Consider the following 26,162-nt stretch of genomic DNA (forward strand, 5'->3'; position numbering starts at 1 on the left):
CTTTATCAGTTATCTGTTTTAAGATTTTGCTTTATTGCTCTACTGTGTCTGATATTGCTCACAAGAGGGACTCATGAGAATTTGATTCTCATTTCTTTTTGAGCTTTGTGTTCTGTTCATTTTTTAGTATAATTTCTTCATTCATTTACTCTGAATTTAGCTATGATGGGTTGCAGGTACTCAATGGGCCCTTTTTATGTGAGATTCTGTGGCATTTACAATATCATCCTATTAGCTACTGAGGAAATCAACTCTCTGGACTCAGCCTTATGTTTTTTATAATAGTATATAAGGGAGGAGATCTTAAAACTTTCATGAAAATTTTCAGTCATGAGACAGGTTAATAAATAAAAGGACTCCCTAGTTTATAAATAAAGAACAACTGAATCCAAATTGTATTTCTGGCCAGTGAAATAAGTTCAAGTTACCTGCTCAGATGGCTAGATACCTAGAGATGGCTTCCAGGTCCTAGAGAGGACAGAGTAGAAAATTTATCTCAAAGGCACAGAGAAAGGATGTAGTTGATGTAGTTTCCTCCAAGAAGGAGTTTTGGGGCATAATTAGCCTATTATCTGAGGTCTAGAGTAATCTAAGTAAATTTCCTTCTCTTTCTTAAGTGCAGGACATGTTCTATTTCCAATGTCCTGCTCTTTTACAATATCTACAGTCTGAATAATATCAAGGGCTGACTCACCCACACAACTACATTTTCTTCAATTTACTTCTTTTAGGAGGGCAAAGATTTCCAACTAAGATGGAAGTCAAAAGATTCTTATGTTTTAGATTTAGAATTGTGTGCTTTTGAAATATTTTAATAAATTATTCCATAAAAGCTTCAAAATGGTTTATTTCCTTCTGGGTGTATAGTTCCATTTCAGCTTATGAGAGAAGCCATCCAGCTCCCACAAAAATTTCTTATCAGGCTCTGAATATCAGCTTCCAGTTAGGCCAGCAACTAATCATAGAGCTTCTTTAAAAATTCTTTCAAACAATCCTATTATCAGGTTTTGGCCAGGACAAATAATAAATATTTCTGACAGCACTGAATTCCTTTTAAAAGTTTTTTTTTTTCCCCTTTATCTTTTAAAACAAAATTACACATACAGGTGACTCAAATCAAAGCCAATAATCTTTTTAAAAATCTTTTTGTTTATGTTTATTATTTATTTATTTTTTTTTTTTAATTTTTTTTTTTTTCAAATTTTATTTATTTTTGGGACAGAGAGAGACAGAGCATGAACGGGGGAGGGCAGAGAGAGAGGGGAGACACAGAATCGGAAACAGGCTCCAGGCTCTGAGCCATCAGCCCAGAGCCCGACGCGGGGCTCGAACTCAAGGACCGCGAGATCGTGACCTGGCTGAAGTCGGCACGCTTAACCGACTGCGCCACCCAGGCGCCCCTGTTTATTATTTTTTAAAAGACAGACAGAGTGGAACAGGGAAGGGGCAGAAGAAAGAAGGAGACATAGAATCGAAAGCAGACTCCAGGCTCGAGCTGTCAGCAGAGTCCAATGCGGGGCTCAAAGCCATGAACTGTTGAGATGACCTGAGCTCAAGTCAGACCCCTAACTGACTAAGCCACCCCAAGTGTGCTGAATAATCTTTTTATTGACCTAACCATGGATGCAAGAAGCACCCCCAAGAGGTGCAAGAGATGCGGTCCTCCTGGGATCCAGGGCCACTCTCAAGGAGCCAAAGAAAGTAAGACAACTCCCCTGAGCTGCTATCAGTTGGTAGGACACCAGCCTCAAATGAGGTGTGATGCACATTTCTGTCCAGCCATATTTTTGGCCCCCAACCTAATGGATGAGCCACCTGCACACGCAAGAACCAACAATCTGTGTACCCTGGGCAGAAAGAAAAAGAAGGCCAAGCCAAGTTTTCAGGACACAAAAACCAGACAAACGGGGAAGCAATAACCATCCCTGGGAGGGAAAGTATCAATAACCACTTGGCACCCCAAAACCAAATCCGGAAGAGTTACAATTCACAGAACTGATTCTTATAAATGTCTTAGTCCTGTTAATTTGAATTTGAAAAAGAAAGGTCACGTGAAATTTAACCTTCCTCTCTGGACTGGACCCTACAGACAGGGATCTCCGGAGAGCTGACTTTGGTAAGAATTCTTATCCTTCGCAGGCTTCTGCTGGTTTCCCAGGATCCCATTGTTAAACTGTTTAAACAAGGAGGTTTTAGACACTTGTGGCTCTAATGCAGGGGTGTTCTACATAAGCAAACCAACATCAGCCTGTAAATGCCTCAAGGTTACAAAATCAAAATATGGAGGACAAGCGATCATAAACAGCCAAATAGGCTTTCAGCTATTGCCAATTAATAATTTCCTTACCTTGCTTCTACCCTTTCTCTATAAAAGTCTCCCAACCCCCTGGGGACCCTGGGTGGCTCAGTCCATTAAGCTCTAACTTCAGCTCAGGTCATGCTCTTGCGGTTCATGAGTTTAAGCCCCACATCGGGCTCTGTGCTGACAGCTGGAAGCCTGGAGCCTGCTTCAGATCCTGTGTCTCCCTCTCTCTCTGCCCCTCCCCCACTTGCTCTCTGTCTCTCTCTGTCTCAAAAATGAATAAAACATTTAAAAAAAATTAAAGAAAAAGTTCCTCCCAGCTCCTGTGAGTGAAGTGCTCCTTACCACTTCCCATTTGGGGCTGTTCAATTTGAATCGATTTTTGCCCAAATATAGTCTTAATAATTTTCGTATTGTCTCAGTTTACCTTTTAATACCATCTGCAGGCTTTGGTACAAGTGGGGTGTACCAGTGGGCCCCTTCCTTTTCAGCAGAACTGTAAAGGAGGAAAAATAATCTTCCTGAGTTTTTGGCTGAGACCACAAGTAATAAAAGACAGATTAACAAAACAAAAACAAACAGAAGTTTATTAACATACATGTATCTCACACATACATGTGAGATACCCAGGAAAACTGAGTAACTCCTCCAGATGGCCCAAACCACCACCTTAAATACCATCCAGCTAAAGACAAAAGATACAGAGGGAGGAGGGGAGAAGCCAGTTATGGGAGGTTACCAGGAAAAGCATGGTAGAGTAAGGAATGTTATGTGGATTTTAGTCACTGTTCCGCCATTAATAAGTTTCTTGTGATTTAAAATCACCCTTCTCCTCCTGGTACCTAAAGGAAGACAACTTACTAATGTAGATGTCCTTTATAAATGTAAATTTCTTTTGTAGAAGGTAACTTCTACTCTATTTTCAGAGTTCTCCCGTGCCGGCTGTTTCTCAAAAATAATCAGCTCAAAGTAATCCTTTTTGCCAAAAAGGCATATTCCACTACTCTTCAACAGTAAGAAGTCAAAGGAGTCTGTAAACTATTAAGAAAGTTTTGTTATAAAAAATTCGTGAAGGATACAAGAAAGGCAGAAAACATGTATAAATATTAAGTTTTTTTATAGACCAGTCAGTTGCCATTTATAGCCAAGTTGTGCACTGCAAGCCCCAGAGGGAGTCAATAACACTAACTGTGCTATGACTGAAGCCCATAGAGGTATGTAATGTATGACGTGGCTCACTCTGGGCTACCTTTAAAGTGGGATGCTAGGTAAATAAGGATATAAAATGTAAGATGTAGAATCCACCTTTGAAGACCTTAACATCTAATTAAGTAGATATTGGAAACACATACACACACACCCCTAACAATATAAGATAGTGATTTTTTGTTTTTTAATTTTATTTTTTACTTTTTAAATTTTACATTCAAATTATTTAGCATATAGTGCAACAGTGATTTCAGGAGTAGATTCCTTAATGCCCCTTACCCATTTAGCCCATCCCCCCTCCCACAACCCCTCCAGTAATCCTCAATTTGGTCTCCATATTTATGAGTCTCTTCTGTTTTGTCCCCCTCCCTGTTTTTATATTATTTTTGTTTCCCTTCCCTTATGTTCATCTGTTTTGTCTCTTAAGTCCTCATATGAGTGAAGTCATATGATTTTTGTCTTTCTCTGACTGACTAATTTCACTTAGCATAATACCCTCCAGTTCCATTCACGTAGCTGCAAATGGCAAGATTGTATTCTTTTTGATTGCTGAGTAATACTCCAGTGTGTGTGTGTGTGTGTGTGTATAGCACCTCTTGCTTATCCATTCATCCATCAATGGACATTTGGGCTCTTTCCATACTTTGGCTATTGTTGATAGTGCTGCTATAAACATGGAGGTGCATGTGTCCCTTCGAAACAGCACACCTGTATCCCATGGATAAATGCCTAGTAGTGCAATTGCTGGGTCGTAGACTAGTTCTATTTTTAGTTTTTTGAGGAACCTCCATACTGTTTTCCAGAGTGGCTGCACCAGCTTGCACTGCCACCAACAATGCAAAAGAGATCCTCTTTCTCCACATCCCTGCCAACATCTGTTGTTGCCTAAGTTGTTAATGTTAGCCATTCTGACAGGTGTAAGGTGGTATCTCATTGTGGTTTTGATTTGTATTTCCCTGATGATGAGTGATGTTGAGCATTTTTTCATGTGTTGGTTGGCCATCTGGAGGTCTTCTTTGGAGAAGTGTCTCTTCATGACTTTTGCCCATTTCTTCACTGGATTATTTGTTTTTGGGTGTTGAGTTTGATAAGTTCTTTATAGATTTTGGATACTAACCCTTTATCTGATATGTCATTTGCAAATATCTTCTCCCATTCTGTCAGTTGCCTTTTAGTTTTGCTGATTGTTTCCTTCGCTGTGCAGAAGCTTTTTATTTTGATGAGGTCCCAGTAGTTCATTTTTGCTTTTGTTTCCCTTGCCTCCAGAGATGTGTTGAGTAAGAAGTCGCTGCAGGGAAGATCAAAGTTTTTGCCTGCTTTCTCCTAGAGGATTTTGATGGCTTCCTGTCTTACATTGAGGTCTTTCATCCATTTTGAATTTATTTTTGTGTATGGTGTAAGGGTGTGGTCCAGGTTCATTCTTCTGCATGTCGCCATCCAGTTTTCCCAGCACCACTTGCTGAAGAGACTGTCTTTATACCATTGGATAGTCTTTCCTGCTTTGTCAAAGATTAGTTGGCCATACGTTTGTGGGTCCATTTCTGGGTTCTCTATTCTGTTCCATTGATCTGATCCATTGTCTGTTCTTGTGCCAGTACCATACTGTCTTGATGATTACAGCTTTGTAGTATAGCTTGAAGTCTGGGACTGTGATGCCTCCTGCTTTGGTTTTCTTTTTCAAGATTGCTTTGGCTATTCGGGGTCTTTTCTGGTTCCATACAAATTTTAGGATTATTTGTTCTAGCTCTGTGAAGAATGTTGGTGTTACTTTGATAGGGATTGCATGGAATATGTAGATTGCTTTGGGTAGTATCAACATTTTAACAATATTTGTTCTTCCTATCCAGGAGGATGGATAAGATAGTGATTTTTAAGTGCCAAATTAATGAACAGGAAACAAAAACCATGGCTATTTTTCAACGTTTTTTTTTTTTTTTTTTTGGGACAGAGAGAGACAGAGCATGAACGGGGGAGGGGCAGAGAGAAAGGGAGACACAGAATTGGAAACAGGCTCCAGGCTCGGAGCCATCAGCCCAGAGCCCGACGCGGGGCTCGAACTCACGGACCGCGAGATCGTGACCTGGCTGAAGTCGGACGCTTAACCGACTGCGCCACCCAGGCGCCCCAACCATGGCTATTTAAAAACAGGAGAGATCACTTCCAATTTTGGTGATCAGAAATGGTTTCATGGAAAAGATAAAGCATAAATTGGGCTGTGAGGGATGGTAGACATTCAATAAGAAGAGAATAACAAAAAGGACATTTCAGGCAATGGAAAAAAGGTAAGGACAACATTGAGCCAGGTATGATAAAGTTTAAGGAAAGGGACAATAAGTGGATTTGATTGAATGAGGAGGCTAAAAGAATAGTGGGAGTTCAGGATGGATGGATAAGATGGAATAAGGTTGTGGACAGCCTTTTGACTTCAAGATAAGGATTTTTGGAATATCCAGCTGGTATGTGGAATTACTCAAATTATTGAAGAAAGGGAATTCAAGATGATACTTAAGGGATATTAATCTAGTAGTGATGTCTATAATTCATACAGAGAGGAACTAGAGTAGCAAATCATATGAGGGCTTTGAAGGTCTAAACTATGCATAGTGCCAGTCATATGGGAAGAGGCAAGACAAGAATGAAATGAATCTAAATCCAAGACACCTGTTCTGCAGGGAGTCAATATTGCAAGGGCAGATGCTGGCAGAAGTGTTTCCAGAGCAGGAAAATCAGAGTGATTATTGTGTCACTAAAGATCTAATACAAACTTTTTGCTCATGATTCAGTGGAAAACATAATTAAAGCCAGTTTGTTTCAGCTATTTAGTTATTTTAGCTATTTACTGTTTGTCTCTGTCTATTCTTAGAACCCAGTCTTAGAATCATATATTTGTAAATAAATATATTACATGGGTCAAAAATGTTCTTTCTTTATATAGTCAATATTTGGAACTTTTTCAGTGTTTACATTAGACCTAATTGTATGGAATATTATTGGGCTAGGAAATTTTATCCTTTGAAATATAAGTGATGTTGGTATGAATAAATATTTTTAAACGAATGAATAAAGCACTCTTTATTAGATGTGTTCTTTAAAATAAGTTAAAGCTCTTTAAATCTAGTTAAATTAACAACTTTTTAATTAAATTTTGCTATATTATGGATTTTTAACGTCTTCCTTTTGAAAGTTCCACAGCTACTATATAATCATAAGAAATATTTTACTTCCCCTACAATCATTTTAAATTTCATGGACCAAATTCTCCCCTCAGATGTACTTTTTATAACTCACACTGAAGTGAGTGGAAATTTAGTTAGACTATCTGAGGGCAAAATTTGGAATCACATTTGCAAAGATATTGACTTTTCTTGATTCATGTTTTATTGAGAAATTGGACATTTAAATTGGCTCGGATTATCTGTAATAAAGTATTTGAACTTGATGCCATTTAGACATATTGGGGAAAGAAGAAAAATAATGTTTTACTGCAAGTTGCTACTTTTCAGATTTTGACTTTCATTTCCCATGAAAAAATATAAAACTGGAGAATTAAACACCTCCATATTTTTCCCTACTGAGCCTGAAAGTTAAAAAGCATTTCAATTGCATGAGTAAAATATTTTTTATAGCATAAAATAACACTGGAGCTGTAGGAGACTGTCAGGAAAAGGGAAAGGGAAAAGGGTGGAAGAGGAGAATGTATATGAAATATTGGACCCAGGAATCCAAAATAAGTGAACCAAATAGTTTTAAGATTAACTCATATTATTTCATCTCTACATTCTCATTGTGTGATCACTACAAAGAGTTCCTGTAGTTCTGTTTTTTGTTTTTTTTTTTTTTGTTTTGTTTGTTTTTGGTGTTGACCTTAATTATCTTTGCTAAATGTTAGAGTAGTGTAGTATACCCAGACAAGCTTCAGTCCCATGTAGGCAGAATTCTACAAGGGATTCTGCTTACTCGCCCACTCTGGGCACCAGATCTCTGATGGCAAAGCACAGATAGAAGTCATTCAGTTCTACTGTTGATATTTAATTAATTTTGGGGAAACTTTTTTAGTTCTTTTAAAAAATATTTTTTAATGTTTATTTTTTAAGAGAGAGAGAGAGATAGACAGAGTGAGAGGCAGGGGAGGGGCAGAGAGAGAGGGACACACAGAATCCAAAGCAGGCTCCAAGCTCTGAGATGTCAACACAGAGCCCAATGTGGGTCTTGAACTGGTGAACCACGAGATCGTAACCTGAACCAAAGTTGACGCTCAACTGACTGAGCCACCCAGGCACCTGGGAACTTTTTTGGTTCTTAATGAGAAATTTGTTTAGGCTGATAATGCCCATCCTTTTAATGAGAATGATCTGTAGTTTATCCCTCACACCAATTTATAATTTGCTATGTTCACAATTTGCTATATGTACTATATGTGTTGGGTTTCAGTATTTGTGCCGTGTCTCCCCATTTCCTAACTTTGTGTGTAAAGAATCATTTTTGGCCCTTGTGAATCCTCCTTTGTGTCTGTCATGTTTGATATGTCCTTACAATTGTTCTTCCAAGTTGAAAGGTCACATCAAGTTGTACCTTCAGGAACCTTGCTGTTGAGTTTTATCTTTGATTATGCACCTCCTCAAACATATTGTCAATAGACTATCAATTGTTACCAGTTGATATTTAGAAAGGCTTTGCCTTTTTCCTGTAAGCTCTGCAAGGTGTTTTCTGTGTTTGTGCAAGACAATAGCACTCTGTCTCTAATATGACCACTCCATACTTGCGTTCCCTTCCTATTAGTAAAATAAATGCTATAGTTACAGAAATACTGTTAAAGCCTCCTTGTAAGAAAGACTTTATTTCTCCACAAATTCACTCTACCTCCAACTGGGTAAAAACACAGATTGGGACAGCATTTTTATCTATTAAATGGACTCCTTTTCTCTTCTTCCCACCCTGAAGTAGTATTAGCTACAGTATAATTTTCATGCAAAGTGTCCTATCACTTGTATTGCTTATTGTTTGTTCTTGACACATTATGAGTCCATAAACACTTGTTGCAGGAATCTATGATGATCTCGAAGATTTATTTTTTAAATAGATAACATAATTTGAGTTAAAAATTGAAGGACTTCTACAAAATTTTTATGTAAATTGGGAGTATAATCACGAAGTTCAAACTGATAAAATATGTTTATCTACTTTAACCTTCTGGAAGGTTTATTTTCTCCCCCTACTGGGTGACACAAGGGCCTATGAAGCCAGAGAACAGTTTCCTACAAGTTCTTATGGAAATGTTAGTACCCTTCTTATCTCTGTGGAAGCATCATTGTCTTATAGCCAGCATTATACAAATATTAAAGATTTTTTATTCTGTCCTGGAAGGATGATTGGGGGCTGCCGTTATGCCACAGTGTAGGTAATAGACTCACTTTGTGTAATTATAGCAAAATCTGTGACTGGTGAAGAACATTAAAGTGTAGCAATGAAACTTAGTCTTTATCCATGGTGATAATAACAATAACAATAATTTCCATTTACTTTGAACCTATTTTGTGTCTGGGGTTCTACAAGCTGGCATTATGATCTTCATTTCAGTTGTAGAGTAGCTATTAACCTTTCCTATGGTCTCATGTTAATAATTCTCAGCTCTGTGACTCAAACTCATACTCTGAGTCCCAAATCCTTGCTGTTTCCATGACTTCTTACCACTCCAGCAGAGACTGGGAAGCACTCCTAACAGAAAAGAGTTCCCCATGGCAGAAACAAAGGAGGGACACTATTCCAGCAGTGTGTCAGGGGATAAGGTTTCCAGAAGCTATTTTTGTGGGTAGCCTATATACTTTACCACAGGACTCTAACACACTCTGTGTGATTTCTTTTAAAAACCCTTTTTGTGTCCTTCTGGCCTAAGGTTCTTATGGTGAAATTTTGCAGAAGCAGTCAGAACGGATGACTTAGGGATCAGCATGATGACAATTTTTTTCTTCACAGCGCATAGGGCCTTCAATAAAGACAGACGTATAATAACTGAATCCTCAGACAAAGAGAATAGCAGTACAAAGGCTGGCTGGCTTATAATTCACGGAGGAAACATCTGATCCAATGGTATAAGAGGATCTGTTATTTTTTTCCATATGAGATTATTTTTAATTTTTGGGGGGTATCTTTTCTCCAGAGAATATACCTGTCACATAGCCAGAAGTCTTTCAGTTTGGTTTTCCATATGTTGTCAAGTTTCTTCTAATGATGGATTCAAATTACCTTCAGGGCAAGCAGTATTGATAACTTTCAGAAAAATAAATGGTCTCTTACTTTGGTCATGTATACCAATTTAAGTACTATACTTCACAAAGTAGGTTTGGGTATAAAGCTTAAGGTCTATACCGACGTACTTTAGCAATAGAAAATTTTGTTGGTGTGTTAGAAACAAGTGTTAAGAATAAGAAATAATTTATATACTATTGCCTATTACCAAGAGTTTTTTAAAATAGAGTAAAACAATGTTAATGAACATTACTGTCTTGAACTCACCTAAGGGACTAAATAAAAAATAATATTCTTCATTCATATGTAAAAATATATAATGTAGTCCTTGGTTGTAATTGGAAACAGCAAAGAGAAATTTTAATATTAATGATTGCCAAAACAGTGTTAATTTGCTATGATCCACACTCAGGGTAACAGGATTCCGTAGAAGTTTACCTTTCTGGTGATGAATACTATGTGAAACTTCAAGCTGCCAAACCTAAGAAAGAAACCTAGAGCGGAGGCCTTCTGGAGACCCAATTCAGTGGGAATTAACATCACTGGTTATGCCATGTGCTCCTTTTTAGTGATGAGGTCGCCACAATCAGCACTCAACTCTGATGTTATTTGAAATAACATTTTTAAGGAAAAGGATGGTTCTTGCCTTGGTGCTAATAATTAGTAAGACATTATAATAATAACTGTTGTTTTACTCTCTACATAGTTTCAGAGAGTTTACAGAAAATGATCACTTCATATTTCTCCCTTAATCATTGGACTAGTATGTTATGAAAGTGCTCCCCTCCCCCCACTCTTTTATATAGTTTGGTTCTGAAGTCACCATTTATTTCAATAAGGGAAAAGAGAAACCAGGAGAGCAAATCGTGAGGTTCTGTCAAACATAGGAGATTGGTCATTGCTTTTTGGTTAATTAGGGATTCTTCTTAATATTATCACTTCCTGCGGATTTAAAAATGTGTGAATGAAGCTAGGCTGTTATAAATCGGCCAAGTTCAAATATCTAACAGGTTCAGGGAAGCTTTTTGTAAGAGCAAGGGTCTTATCTCACAGTCCCTCTGCAGAGATGTCCTTGGAGAACCATGTGACTATCTTCTCTTAGAGCCACAGTTGATTGAACCAAACTAGAGTATCTGACAACCGAGTAAGTATTTTATGGACTTTTGGCCAATTCAATTTTCTACCCAGTTTTAAAGGAGGAGTTGGAAGGGCATTGGAAGGGGCGATGAAGACAGGGAGAGAGAGAAAGAGAGAGAGAGAGAGAGAGAGAGAGAGAGAGATGGAGAGCTCCTCCTCTCCTGAAGCCTCATGGGAAGTGTAACTGGAAAGTGAAGCCAACTGAATCAGCAGGATGCAGAATCAAGACACAGGAATCAGCCAGTCCTGGGTTTGAATTACCTCCACCAGTTCATGGATGTCTGAAACTGACTATGATTAATCACCTCTCTGGATTCAGTTTCCTTATGTGTAAAATGGGGCTAATAAAATTTACTTTGCCAGGCTGTTTATGGTAGGGCTGTTAGGGCTTTAAGATAATGGATATGAAGAACCTAGCCTGGTTTCTGGTTTCTGCACTAGGCTCAGTGCATGGAAAACTATTATCCTTCTTGGTTCCTCCTCTCACTTTTCTTCAGCTTTCTGTTACCTTTCCATACTCTGCTCCATCAACAGTATGACTTTTGATGTGAGATGACTACTGATTTATCCTTCAGCTTTTTTTTTTTTTTTTTTTTTACAGCGTACTCTAGTCTCAACAACTTCTAGGTTTGCTTGTGTTGCTGTTTTGTTGTTGTTGTTTTTTCAAGTAATCTCTACACCCCTGTAGGCTCAAACTCAACCCTAAGATCAAGAGTCGCATGCTCTACTGACTGAGCCAGGCTGGCACCTCTAGGTTTTTTTTCTAATTAAAGGATTTCATGACCTATCTTTGGTACTGCATACAAGTCTTTGGTATATTACTTAAAACCAAGAGATTAAGGAAAATTAAATATGCAGGCTTTTTCCGGTTTCAGGGTCATCTTTCCATGGTGCTATTGCTACAATGCAATCAATGCTAAAGAGAAATGATTTTAGAGCAAGAAGCCAACAACCTCACTATGGATTTTATTTTCAGGATTTTATTTTATTATTTTTCGAATCACAACAAATAAATCTTTATTCTTTTCTGCTCAGGAAACTTGGTTTTACATTCATTCACTACAAATCCTGACTCTCAGAAAACAAAAGACAAATAACCCTCAGTGGTTTTTTTTGTTTTGTTTTTTCTGTCAGGCTTTTATTCTACTTGACAGTTGGAAATAGTCATTAATAACTGATGCAATCAAGAGAATTCTACAGTATGTGTGGTAAAATAATTAATATGTAATTATAATTCAAGTCTTTCCTTCTAATGAAAAAACAAGGCCTGCTCCAGTACACAAGTTTGAATTCAATAATTAGGGTTGACTTTAGGCATTAGGCATATCCATGAAGAAAATTTCCTCCAGAACCAAATTTGAAAGTAAAGGGAAATGTTTTTTTAGAGTCATTTCTCTTGGGTCAAAATAGTGCAATATTTTCTAGAATAAGTAAATCAGGTACATGGTAGTACTTTGATGTCAATATTTTTATTTTCTTACTTATTTTTTAAAGACTGCACTTAAGCTCTTGATATAAAGCAGACTTTAATTTCCCGTTTTTCAAAGATTGATACTGAAAGGTCACTTTCTAGCTTTTAAAGTTCTAAGAAATGACTCATTGTACAACTACTGTCTTACAGGATTCAAAATCAAATTTCCGAGTCAGTATTATGCATTTTGATTGGCAAACATGTATCCTTTTTTATGTCTTGTAATAGAGATTATTATAAGAGCTTTTTATTACTGGTTTCCATGTTCTAGGCAGTGGATTTTCTGAGCACTCTATCACACAGGTAAAAAGATCATTGCATTATTAATGAAATCTACTGTTTGTGCCAGTTGCAACAAAATCTCTGGCAGAGATTCATAAAGATCTGGAAAGCTTATTTAATTAATTTCAGACTTATCTTTACATTTACTTTTTACTATTTATTAATTAGTAGAGATGCCTACGTTCAGAAAGATGAACATTCTCAAGCTGACAACTTCGTTCCCCAGAAACATAGCATGCAACCAAAAGGGAGCTATGCCAAACCAGGGTCATGAGTGAATGAGGGTTGTGTCAGACCAAGACCAGAAAACATTTCTTTTTCTATCTAATGATCAAAAGCTGTGGAAACTTCTGTGCCTAAAGAGACTTGACAGAGCTTTTGACTGAAAAGCCAGTGTGGCTTAAGGGCCAGAGCTGAAAGACTGGGTCTGACAAAGAACTGAGTGAGTGCTCTGGGGAAAATGCCATGGGCCACCCTCTGGATTGTGATCTGGTCCAGCTGGGCTCAGTGGACCTGGTCTGGCCTGGTTATGGCACTGGTTTAAAGAACCCCAGGAAAACTGACTTAGTCCAGATTCTTTGGGGCACAAGTGAAATTTAGTCTCACCATTCATTCACTAGTTTGAAAAACCTCGGATTAGCCTTAGAATTGACTTTTAATCAAGAAATATTTACTGAATACCTATTATGTGTTTCAAGGCCATCTAATTTTAAATTCCCTTCAAGTAAACTGTATTTATTTTATTGATTCATCTCCTTCCCCCGTACAGAAAGTTAGATAGTATCTTCAACAGTAGGTCAAAGGGATCAAAACTCAGAATGATTAAGGCAATGTTCTCTGATTAAGGCATGTTCTTACCCCTGACAAAGCTACCCTTACATTTTTCTTTTTCTTTAAAGTTTTTTTTCTTTTTTTTTTAACATTTATTTATTTTTGAGAGACAGAGACAGTGTGAGCTGTCTGCAGGGGAAGGGCAGAGTGAGAGGGAGACACAGAATCCGAAGCAGGCTCCAGGCTCTGAACTGTCAGCACAGAGCCCAGTGTGGGGCTCCAACTCATGAACCGTGAGATCATGACCTGAGCAGAAGTTGGATGCTTAACCGACTGAGTCACCCAGGCACCCCTACCCTTACATTTTTCAAAGAGGATCATTTTATTCTATATTTAAAATCTCCAAATATGTTATATATGATTTTAATAAAGTTCTTCTAGTTAGGAAATTAGGAACTGTTTGTGTTCCAAGGCTTTTCTTATAGTCTCCAAGAAACAGAAATCATTTCCATGGTTGTGCATTGGTAACAACAAGCCAACAGGCTCAAAATGGAGTTACTTATGCTAAGTCCCATGTTACCAAACTGAGATGCAACTTAATTAGCTTTGGCTCTTCTAGAAATGTAATTTTAAACCAGTTATCAGGAGTTGCCTGATGACCAAGCAGATTTGCCAGAGACATCTGCCATCACTTAAAAGAAAGTAACCTTGCAACAGTCAATCTGCTTTTTTGTTTGGTATGATTTCCTTGTTCCTGCTTCCTTTTACCCGTAAGAATTTTTCATTTAGTACAGCTTCTCTGAGCTCTTTTCTATTTGCCAGATTGGATGCTGCCCCACTCATGGATTGGTGAATGAATCCAATAAATCTTAAAATTTGTTTAGTTGAATTTTATTTTCTGACAGTGTGGTCTTTAATGTTATCAAAATTATTATGATTTTTAACGGTTTACAAGGAACATCAAATGGATTCCCAAAGACCTCAGATTAGAAAATTATGAAGACCATCAAAAGAAATTGATAGGAAACTCCTAGCTTGTCCTTAGAGGGAAAAACAACAAACAAAACAAAACAAAAAACAACCAAACGCCTTTTCAAATTTCTTCTGAGCACACTGCAATACCTAACTTTATTAAAAACTGTGAAACAAGACTTTTGTCATCCCTGCGATACTGGATTCTGTTGTTTGGGCTTTCCCTTCTCCCATCTCCTCGGTTTATGTCTGAAGATCTATCACAGGTCTGGTGATTTCCAAGCAAGAGAGGATTCAGAAATGGTGTATCTTGTGAAGTGTAAGCACTTTCTCTGGGTTACAGCACCATACAATAACTAGTTTCTACTGGATTTAAATATTTAAACTGTTCGCGACAAATTCTGAATTAACTTGAAATGGATTAGTTGCAGACTGTGTACACCCCCGTTCCCTGTACGTTAATCACCATACTTACTGATCCCCTACGAGTTCAAATCCCTGAAACAAGCATGAAAAAAACAATGCGAGAAGGACCCAAATTTCTTACTCCTCAGGGATGGTTTTCAGTAGCCGGGCAATAAGCATACTTTCAGAGTCTGGAACTCCATAAAATTGTTTTGGAGGATGCCCCCAGCTGTGTCACGGTCCATTTCGTTTTGCATCTGAAAACAGTACAATTTCCCAACTAGAACTAGTTCAGCGCGGCAAAACCCAGAGCTGGACAAGGGCGGGTCTCGAAGCTGCGGCGCTGGACGCGGGGAGCAGGCTGGTCCTCTCCTTTCGCCGGCCTCTGGGTTTGAGGCCCCGAGGTCAGCTCCGCTCTCGGCTCCGCGCCCGGCGCGGGTGCGAGCCGCCAACTTCGGGCCAATCAGCGCGCGGCGTCTCTGAGACCGCAGCGCCCCGGCCCGCGCCCCCCGCGCCCCCGCGGCAGCAATGGCAGCAGCGGCCGCGGCGGCTCCGGGCTGAGCCAGACCCGGGACTAGGAGGGGCTGAGCCGCGGGGGATCCTGGAATCGGCGGGGAGGTGGGGATTCTGGGAGGAAAACTCCATTTCCTCCTTCCCTGCCGGCCTCTCCCCTCCACCCAGCACCCCAAATTTCGATGTGTCTCCTCCCGGGCGCAGAGCGCTGGTGCTGAGCGAGGCGGCGGCGGCCGCGGCCGGGAAAATGCTGGGCATGTACGTGCCGGACAGGTTCTCCCTGAAGTCCTCCCGGGTTCAGGACGGGATGGGGCTCTACACGGCCCGCAGAGTGAGAAAGGTGGGTGACCCGGCGGCAGCCTGCGCGCCCCTGCTCCTGCCGCGCTCTGTGCGCCTCCCGGGGTCGCCCCTCCTCAGGGCTGGGGGCTCTGCGGGCGTCCCTGCCGTCGCCCCTAGCCGGGGCCGACCGGGACCCCCGCGGGAAGGCCGGGGCCGACGGGGCGGCCTTCGCCTGCCGCGTCTCCCGAGCGGGCAGCGCCACGTAAGTGCCTGCGGGGCGCGCTCTGCTCCCGGCCGGTCCTGGGGCGGAACTGCCGCGGGCCGCCCTGCACCAAGAGGTCTTTCCTTTCCCCTGCAGGAAGTGAGTCCGGATGGAGCCTCCCTCTTCCTCGGTGCTGGGAGTGAGCTGCGTCTTTGCGTTGGCGGAGCCGCGCGTGGGCGGGTGTCTTCCCAGGCGCACACGCAGCCCCGCCGCCGCCTTTCTTCCTTTAGGGTGATTGGAAATGTGGTCGGAAGCGCCTCGCTCTCGCTATAGGGCTTGGGAGGGGGACATCCCGAGCGAAGCTCAAAACAGGTTTTGGAATCTCATTCACACACTCAGAAGTTCTTTCCTTGCTTCCAAAATGTGTTGTGTGTATTCTGGGAGGTGACAACTCGATAATCGTAGAATCTTTGATCTTTTTTTCTCAGCCTTTGCATTTTCTCTGACTAGATCTCTCTTTCCAGAAGTTTAGAGACAAATGAGCAAGGCAGGCACGTGGCACTATGCATGGGGGAACGGCCTGGAAATGTTGGATGTTGAAAACAAAGGCCTAGGAGGAGAGATAACTGGAAAATTCCAAACCTTTGGATTTGATGAGACACGTGTTACAGCCATTTCACAGGATGTGTAAAATCTGGAACCACAAAGCCAGTGGTAAAATGCCCAGGGTAACGAGAGCCACCGTTTATTGAGCAGATACTTTGTGCCAGGGCCACTTTCTGGAACTTTATCTACATTAGTAACGTCATCAGCACAGCTCCCTTGAGAACAGTATTAATCCTCATGTAAGAGACAAAAAAACCAGAAGTAATGCACAGTTAAATTTCGTGCAGAGGCTTGAACCCATGGCTTCTAGGTCCAAAGCTCATGTTCTTTCCAGATCTATCTCTACCAAGTTCACACTCGCACCGAACAGATACTTTGAAAACGAGGTTTGGGCAAGAGCAGGCTTGTTTAGGAAAGGTATGCTAGCAAGAGGGTCACAGAATGCACCCAGAGACACCAGGATGCCTTTCATCTGAGTATAAATCAGAAAGGGGGAAGAAAGGTAGATCGGTGCTTCAGAGGGCTTCCTTGACAACATGACCTATAAGCATCTCCCAGGATAAAACTGGAAGAAGCCAACCCCATACTTACTTTTTCAAATGGGAGTTTGGAAGAATGCTCAAAGGTGAAAACCGGGAGTAAACACTTTATCTGAATTTGAGATGAACTGAATAGATGTTTTTGTCAAATAGGTAAATGTCAACATCCACATTCGTTCAAAGCAGAAGTTGAAATTCTGCTTTTAATCCTTTCTACGGCATCTAGAAATTCCCAATGTATTTTTCATGAAAGTCTCAGGCCTAAATTTAATTACTTAAAAAGTAAAACACAATTCTTAAACATTATTTTGTTTATTGTTATTAATAGTTATAAATTAAAAAGTTATACAAATAATTAGAATCATTACATAATCCCTATATTGTGTCTTATATTACTATTTAGGCTTTATTTTTTTTTTTTTTAATTTTTTTTTTCAACGTTTATTTATTTATTTTTGGGACAGAGAGAGACAGAGCATGAACGGGGGAGCTCAAAGAGAGAGAGGGAGACACAGAATCAGAAACAGGCTCCAGGCTCCGAGCCATCAGCCCAGAGCCTGACGCGGGGCTCGAACTCACGGACCGCGAGATCGTGACCTGGCTGAAGTCGGACGCTTAACCGACTGCGCCACCCAGGCGCCCCTACTATTTAGGCTTTAGAAACAGCTGGCCAATGTACTTTCTTTTGATATTTTTATAAATTCCAACTTATTTTTCCATGTATTTAGTTATTTGGACATTTTTATTATTTTTGGATATAGAATGAACAGCTTCCGAAATCACCACATGTTAGTCTATCTTATTATTGCAGTACTAAATAGACACTTATCTTTTCCTGGCTCTTACAATTTCAACATGTAAAACACAGAGTTTTTCATCCCGATCACATCTAGAATGCATATCTATATTTCAAGTGAATATGCAGATGTTTGCATTGAATTCAGATGTCCTACTATTAGTGACTTAATTTAGTTATGATCACAAGATACTCAATCAAAAGGTCATCAATCATGGACAGGTTCACTGATGCCAGAAATAACCCTGAATTAGTTTTCAGTTCCTTTGCCTTCCAAAGGCTGAGGACGAAGCTGAAGCTGAATAGCAGATTTTAGCTGAATGGTAAAGTCAAAGCTGAATGTCCTTACCTGTTTGTGTGTAGTTTCTTGATTATTAAATATTTTCCAAGCTACCTTTAATGGGCCTTCTGGCCATAAATCAAGGATCAAGGGGTCTGAGAAGACTGTATTTCAGCAAAGACCTTAAACTTTTCATATTCTCTATTCTGAATAAGTTTTGGAATATATCACTTTATATGTTAGAAATAGCAAATTTTTGTCACACGTTTATAACACACATGCTTGTATAAAACACTTCTGTTTCAATAAAAACAAAAACACACACACAAAAAAACCAATTGCAGGGCATCTGGGTGGTGTCCAACTTCGGCTCAGGTCACTATCTCCTGGTCCATGGGTTCGAGCCCAGCGTTGGGCTCACAGCTCAGGGCCTGGAGCTTGCTTCAGATTCTGTGTTTCCTATCTCTCTCTCTCTGTCTCTCTCTCTCTCTCTCTGTCTCTGTCTCTCTCTCTCTGCCCCTCCCCTGCTTGTGCTGTCTCTCAAAATAAATAAACAAATAAATAAATAAATAAATAAATAAATAAAGAAAGGAAGAAAGAAAGAAAGAAAGAAAAAGAAAGAAAGAAAACAACAATTGCAACTAAAGCCATCTATTGATTTCAAATTCATAGAAGCTAATCCAGACTGGTACTGACATTGTGGGATCTTTCTAGAGACTCCACTCCCTCTACATTCATCAGGTCAATTTGATTTTTTCTTAACAATGGGACCCCTTAATCCTTTTATAGGTCCACTCCTTTTTGTGCAGTGTTTGCCAGAGTGAGTTCCCTGCAATAGAATCACCTAATGCCTGGCCCCACCTTAGCCCTATTAGGTTTTTCCTTGGCAATAATCTATTTTTGCAGGCCTGAGCTTGTGCTGTCTCACAAGCTCTCTCTCTTTCTCTCTTTCTGTAGAAAATTTTCATAGTGAGAATAAGATGAAAAGGAAAGGACCTCCTTTCCTTTTCTTGCCATTATGGAAATTAGAGGTTGGATGAAGAGAAGGTCCTTTCGTAGCTGTTTCTATGTAAGCCATGAATTGTTCTTGTAGAAAGAATGGATGAGACTATTGGAAAGCCCTTGAGTAGAAAAAGGAGACCTGGGGCGCCTGGGTGGCGCAGTCGGTTAAGCGTCCGACTTCAGCCAGGTCACGATCTCGCGGTCTGTGAGTTCGAGCCCCGCGTCGGGCTCTGGGCTGATGGCTCAGAGCCTGGAGCCTGTTTCCGATTCTGTGTCTCCCTCTCTCTCTGCCCCTCGCCCGTTCATGCTCTGTCTCTCTCTGTCCCAAAAATAAATAAACGTTGAAAAAAAAAAAAAATTAAAAAAAAAAAAAAAAAAAAAGGAGACCTGAGTTCATTCAAAGTTATACACATTGCAGTTTGCTAATAATTACAATAAGGTGGACACTTCTGGGGTGCCTGGGTGGCCCAGTCGGTTAAACACCCAACTTCGGCTCAGGTCATGATCTCCTGTTAGGGAGTTTGAGTCTGCATCAGGCTCTGTGCTGACAGCTCAGAGCCTGGAGCCTGCTTTGGTTTCTGTGTCTCCCTCTGTCTCTGCCCCTCCCCTGCTCATGCTCTGTCTCTCTCTGTCAAAAATAAAATAAGCATTAAAAAAAAATTATAAAAAAATTGAAACAGTCCTTTAAGGGCTAGACCTTGTGACAGGCCATATTGCAGACAAAGGAGTTGTTTATTTTTTTTGTTTTTTGTTTTTTAAGTTTATTTATTTTGAGAGAGACAGAGACAGCATGAGTGGGGGAGGGGCGGGGGGGAATCCCAAGCAGGATCTGCACTGTCATTGGGGAGCCCAGTGCAGGGCTCGAACTCAGGAAACTGTGAGATCATGACGGGAGCCGAAACCAAGAGTTGGACGCTTAACCAACTGAGCCACACAGGTGCCCCATAGGAGTTGTTTAAATATTTCCATTGAAGGACCACCTTACACAGAGGAGACTGTTGGGTCGGCAGCCTGAAAGTGTCACACACAAGCACACAGTATGAATTCTGGGTTTTCTGTTTACTGTGTACTTGTGTACGCTATCTCATTTTATTGTACAACAGTCTTTGAAGGTTTATTATTATCCCCAGTTACAGATTGCACACTTGGTGGATAATTACTTTTTGTCAAAATGTTTGCAATTGTCCTTATGCTGACGTTTAACTTTTTCTTCTTTCCAGTTCATTCTTCACTAGCAGGCTAAAACTTTACCAGGTTAGATATGTAGTTATTTTCCTTTATATCTAGAAGCCCTGTAACCTGCATAAGCTTAGTGTAGTTGAACTGGGCTTATATTTTTAAAAACAACCAAAGATTAACAGGAAGGCTGAGGAAAAGCTGAAAAGGAAATAACTAAATATAAATGAAATAAAATGTCTCTCCCAGATTGCTGGTCCCCTAATTCCAGTAGAAGCAGTAAATAGCATTGCCGACACCTGTCTACACACCAGCAACTGAATTGACCCCCCTGGGAAGCTCTGTTCCTTGCTCCCTTCCTTCTCAATCTTGTGCTTTCTTGCCCAAGTGGCTCCTGAGTGCCATCCTGTGTCCATGAACCCTAGGGCAGTGTCCCACTATACTTTGCCTTTCTCATGAACAAACACGGGTTCCTAGTTCAAACTTCATCAGATACCGTAGGATTTTATACACAACTACTTTTCTGGACAAAACTTATTGGCAGTGCTGGGGTATGCATTTCTTGTTACTGCTGTAACAAATTATCACAAATTGAGTGACTTAAAGCAATATAAGTTTATTATCTTATGGTTCTGGAGAATATAAATCTAAAATGAGCAGACAGAGTGGTTCCTTCTGGAGTCTCTCGAGTCTGCCTCCTTTCCTTTTGCAGTTTTCTGGAGGCTGCCCACATTCCTTTGCTCATTCCTTTGCTCTATATCTTTCCAACCTCTGCTTTTGTGGTCACATTTCCTTCTCTTACTCTGACCCTCCTGGCTTCTCTTATAAGGACCCTTGTGGTTGGATCGGGCTGACCCAGGTAGTCCAGGATAATCTCCCCATCTCAGGATCCCTAATGTAATTACATCTGCACAGTCTCTTATATCAGGTAAGGTAAAGGTAGCATACAGATTCTGGGAATTAGGATGTAAATATTTTTGGTGGGCCATTACTATCTTACCTGGGCTCCAAATTATAATTCTTGGCCTGGATTCTGTGGAACGTGTTACGATAACTAATGGGGTGAGTTGTTCCCCACATACTGATCCTGATAAAATGTATTCATTGCAGATCTACCATGTTGATGAATATAATGCCTTGTTTTCAGTATTGATTCTGGTGAGATCTTCAGAGTTGTCATGCAATAAAACCTGAATGAGTGGTTCCCTTACAAAAAGGAGGAAAAAGTATGTTCGTGGGAAGTAGAAAAAGAACTTCAGAAGTAATATAATGTGCACATTCTTATTTTACAAATGATGACACCAGAGCCCAGAGAAGCTTCACATGGAGTCTTGCGGCTAACAGCTGCCTCTCAAGCTCCCATGTCTTCCATGATACCAGCGCCCTCTCTTTCAAACCAAGGCAAACACTTTGGTTCTTTTTGAGGGATTTGCAGTAGAGACATTTAATGAGTCAAATCCCAGTGAAAAATACCTGAAGTAAAGTTCAGATCTGAGTTTATGGAAGTTAAGATAAGCTAAAAAACAAAAACAAAAAAAATACGTTGTATAGGGTTAGAAAACCATATGGGAAAGAGGTTCCCTGAAAAGTAAAGTAAGGGGGCACCTGGGTGGTTCAGTTGGTTAAGTGTCCGACTTTGGCTCAGGTCATGATCTCGTGGTTTGTGGGTTCAAGCCCCACGCTGAACACTGTACTGACAGCTCAGAATCTGGAGCCTTCTTCAGATTATGTGTGTCCCCCTCTCTCTGCCCCTCCCCTGCTCGCACTCTGTGTCCCTGTCTCTCAATAATAAATAAACATTAAAAAAAAAAGTAAGTAAAAGCATAGAGGAACAATCACCATGCATAAATGTTAATATAAGGAGATGAGATTTTGTGGAATAAAGTGTTTTGTTGATCAGCTTGGAAGGTGAATCTCATGAAGAAACAATGGATCTTTATGCTAGAGCTAGAATTCTGCCAGTGAACGTTTGCTTATATTTCCTGGTGGCTGATGATAACTAACCTGGAAACATAATCAGAGGAAAAATCATCACCATTGATGCCTGCCATATGTGCTATCTCTTTTTTCTGTTTACACATTTATACTCTAGGATAGAGACTCAAAGCAGCTTTGTATATCCTGGTGTTGTTATAGATTTTAAAGTATATAACTAATCCACTTAAACGGATGTTTTCTCTGAAACTTCGTATTTTGTTTTTTGTGTGTGCGATAATAATAGCTGTGGTTAATTTTTTCAACAAATATTTATTGAGCACCTGAAATTGTTAGGCACTCACTGGGCTAGTTGCTGGTGACAGAAAGGTGAATGACAGAGACAGTAGTCACTGAATGCATCACACAGTTCATATTCAAGTCCTACCAGAAGCCTGCAAGGTTTATCCTGCCGTTGTTATCCTTGTTTTATCGATGAGGGGGCTGATTTTGAGGAAAGTTATATTAATAATAAGTGGATTAATCAATTTGAACTCAGATAATTCCATATGTCCTTTTTACTGAAAAAATTTTTTTTTGCTCTATACTGATAAAGTGTCCATGCTCATATACGACCATCCAGACACACATCTACTCATATAGTTTAACAAAATTATTTCACAAAAATGAGAAAAAGAGTAAACTCATTTCATCATCCAGCATTTCTCATTCAACAGTATTTAATGGAAATCCCTTCAAGTAATCTACTTTGGCTGTAATTATTATTTTAATATTTATTTATTTATGTATTTATTTACTAATGTTTTATTTATTTTGAGAGAGAGAGAGCGGTTGAGGGGCAGACAGAGGAAGAGAGAGAATCCAAGTAGACTCTGCACTGTCAGTGCAGAACCTGATGCAGAGCTCAAACTCGTGAACCATGAGATCAGACCTGAGCTGAAACCAAGAGTCGGATGCTTAACCGGACTGAGCCACCCACGTGCCCCTGTAATTGATTATTTTTTAATGACTGGATATATTTTATGCTGTCAGTGTGCCACAATTTCCACTTATTCGGGTCTGTTTTTATTTATTTATTTATTTTAACGTTTATTTTTGACAGAGAGAGAGCATGAATGGGGGAGGGTCAGAGAGAGGGAGACACAGAATCTGAAACAGGCTCCAGGCTCTGAGCTGTCAGCACAGAGCCCGACGTGGGGCTCGAACTCATGGACCATGAGATCATGACCTGAGCCGAAGTCGGCCGCTTAACCGACTGAGCCACCCAGGCACCCCTATTCGGGTCTGTTTTACATAGTTATTCAAGATATATCTTCTTCACCAAAATCTGTCCTATGAATTCAGTAGTGAACAAAATAGAGATTCTGTCTGTTGTGGAGCTTGCATTCTAGTGAGAAGAGACAGAAACTAAACAATGAACATATTAGATAAATTTTATACTCTGTTAAAATGTGGTAAGTGCTAAGGAAAAAAGAAAAAGTAGAGCCGGGTATCGATAACTTGGCAGAGTGTGTGGATGTGGGTGTGGGGATGTTGTTATAAATAGGTGGTCCAGTTAGTGCTCACTAGGCAAGGGAGGTTTGGGCAGTGACTTACAGGATGGCATATTTCTAGGAGACAAGCATTCTAGACAGCAGCGAGAGCAAAGGTCCTAAGATGGGTGTTTGCTTGTTGTGTCCCAGGACAAGGAGGCCAATTAGGCTGGAAGGGAGTGAGTTGGGGCTGAGTACTAGGGGAGGAGGTCAGTTAATGAAGGAAAGCCTACTAAGGGCCACATTTCTTTCTTTCAAGACATTGCAAAGGTGTCTACTTTTCTTTGAGTCAAATGGGGAACCACTGCAGGGTTTTGACATGATTTGACTTGAGTTTATCAAGGGTCCTTCTGAGAATGACTGGCCACAGGGCAAGTGTGCGGCTTAGAAGACTTGTTAGGATTCTGTTGCAGTGATCCAGGTGAGAGATGATGGTGGCTTAGACCAACATGGTGGCAATGCTGGTAGTGTAGTTTGAAGATAGCAGTGACAGAGTATGCTGGTGGAATAAGGGTGAAAGAAAGGGAAAGATCTGAAGATGATTCCAAGGATTTTAGTGTGAGAAATTGGAAGGGTTGTATTGTCAGCCAACAACTGAGGTGGGGAAGATTGTGGGTGGAGCAAGTTTGAAGGGGGAGGATCAGGAACTCAAGTTGTTTATTTATAAATGTTTATTCATTTTTAAAAAAATTTATTTATTTTATTTTTTTTTTTTTTAATTTTTTTTTAAATGTTTATTTATTTTTGGGACAGAGAGAGAAAGAGCATGAACGGGGAAGGGGCAGAGAGAGAGGGAGACACAGAATCAGAAGCAGCTCCAGGCTCTGAGCCATCAGCCCAGAGCCCGATGCGGGGCTCGAACTCACGGACCGTGAGATCATGACCTGAGCCGAAGTCGGACGCTTAACCGACTGAGCCACCCAGGCGCCCCATGTTTATTCATTTTTGAGGAGAGAGAACGAGTGCACACATGTGTGTGTGTGCTCGCAAGTTGGGGAGGGGCAGAGAGAGAGGAGGGACAGGGGACCTGAAGTGGGCTTCTGCACTGACAGCAGCCCGATGTGGGGCTCGACCTCATGAACCAAGAGATCACGACCTGAGCCAAGTCGGATGCTCAACTGACCGACCAAGCCACCAAGGTGCCTCTATTTATTTTTGAGAGAAGAGAGAGTGTGAACAGGGGAGAACAGAGAGAGACGGAGAGAGAAAAATCCCAAGCTGTTTGCTGAGAGTGTAGAGCCTGATGTGGGGCTCTAATTAAAGATCTGTGAGATCATGACCTGGGCCAAAATCAAGTCAGACGCTTAACCGATTGAGCCAACCAGGCACCCCAAAGGCATGTTGATTTTGAGGTTCTGTTAGACAACAGGAGAGATGTCAAGAGGTGGTGAGATACAGTTGTTGTACCTGCATATCCTCCTTCCCATCCTTTATTGCCACTATTTTAAGCTATTTTATTTATTCTATAAACCTTACATTTCTGCTATATTCCCTTTTGATCATCAGTTGACTTTTAGAGCAATTAAAAATCAGACAAGTTGTCTTTATTATATATTTTTAACATTCTGGAGCTCTTAATTTATTTGCTTTTAACTAAGTTACTGTCTGGGATCATATTCCTCATGCCTGAACCATATTCTTTGAACATTTCTAGTAGCATAAGTTGCTGCCAATGAATTTCTCCAGCTTTTGCATGTCTGAAAGAGTATTTTGCTATGTTCTTCAGGTTGACAGCCCCCCGCCCCCCACTACATTATGGATGTTGCTTATTTGTTTTTCTTTCTTTCTTTTTTTTTTTTTGGCTTACGTAGTTTCCGACAAAAAGTCTGCTGTAAGTCTTACATTCTGTACATAATATCTTTTTCTTCTGTCTACATTCAAGATTTTTCTACTTTTCTTTGAATTTTAGAAATTTAAATATGTGTCTTTGATTAAAAAAAACTTGGTTTTATGTGTGGTTTGATGTCTTATTATTTTTCGAACATCCTTGGACATTATCTCTTCACATTTTATTTCTGGTATAATCTTTCCTCTGTGTCTCCAATTACATGTGTGTCAGACCATTTGATAGAATAGTATGTCACAGCCTTTATATGCTTTGTTCTGCTTTTTCTATGCTTTTTTTTTTTCTTTTTTACTTTGTGTTTTAGTTTAGGTAATTTCTTTTTCCTTATCTTCAAGTTTATTGATTCTTTTCTCAGCTGTGCCAAGTTTCCTGGTGAGTCTGTCAAAGGAATTCATCTTTGATACTGTGATTTCTATTTCTAGTATTTCCACTGGACTCTCCATTTTATAGTTGACATGTCTCAGCTGAAATCTTCAGTATATTCATGCATGTCAACTGCCTTTTCTATTAGGTTATTACTATTTTTTAGTTTATTTATTTATTTATTTATTTTGAGAGAGAGAGAGAGCAAGCATCAGCGGGAGGGGTCAGAGAGAGAGAATCCTAAGTAGGCCCCTCACTGTCAGCTCAGAGCCTGATGCTGGGCTCAAACTCATAAACC

General features: G+C 40.1%; 1 protein-coding gene across 1 annotated transcript in view; it reads left to right on the forward strand.

Annotated features, from left to right (window-relative positions):
* Nucleotides 1-15,351: 15,351 nt before the first annotated feature.
* The window catches only part of PRDM5 (PR/SET domain 5), a 213,210-nt gene continuing 202,399 nt past the window's right edge, over nt 15,352-26,162 (forward strand). Inside the window, exon 1 of the mRNA XM_030313149.1 lies at nt 15,352-15,648. Coding sequence (XP_030169009.1) covers nt 15,556-15,648 — 93 coding nt within the window. The 5' untranslated portion in view covers nt 15,352-15,555. The remainder of the gene's footprint in view (nt 15,649-26,162) is intronic.

Source organism: Lynx canadensis, chromosome B1 (genome assembly GCF_007474595.2).
Source record: "Lynx canadensis isolate LIC74 chromosome B1, mLynCan4.pri.v2, whole genome shotgun sequence".
Taxonomy (NCBI): domain Eukaryota; kingdom Metazoa; phylum Chordata; class Mammalia; order Carnivora; family Felidae; genus Lynx; species Lynx canadensis.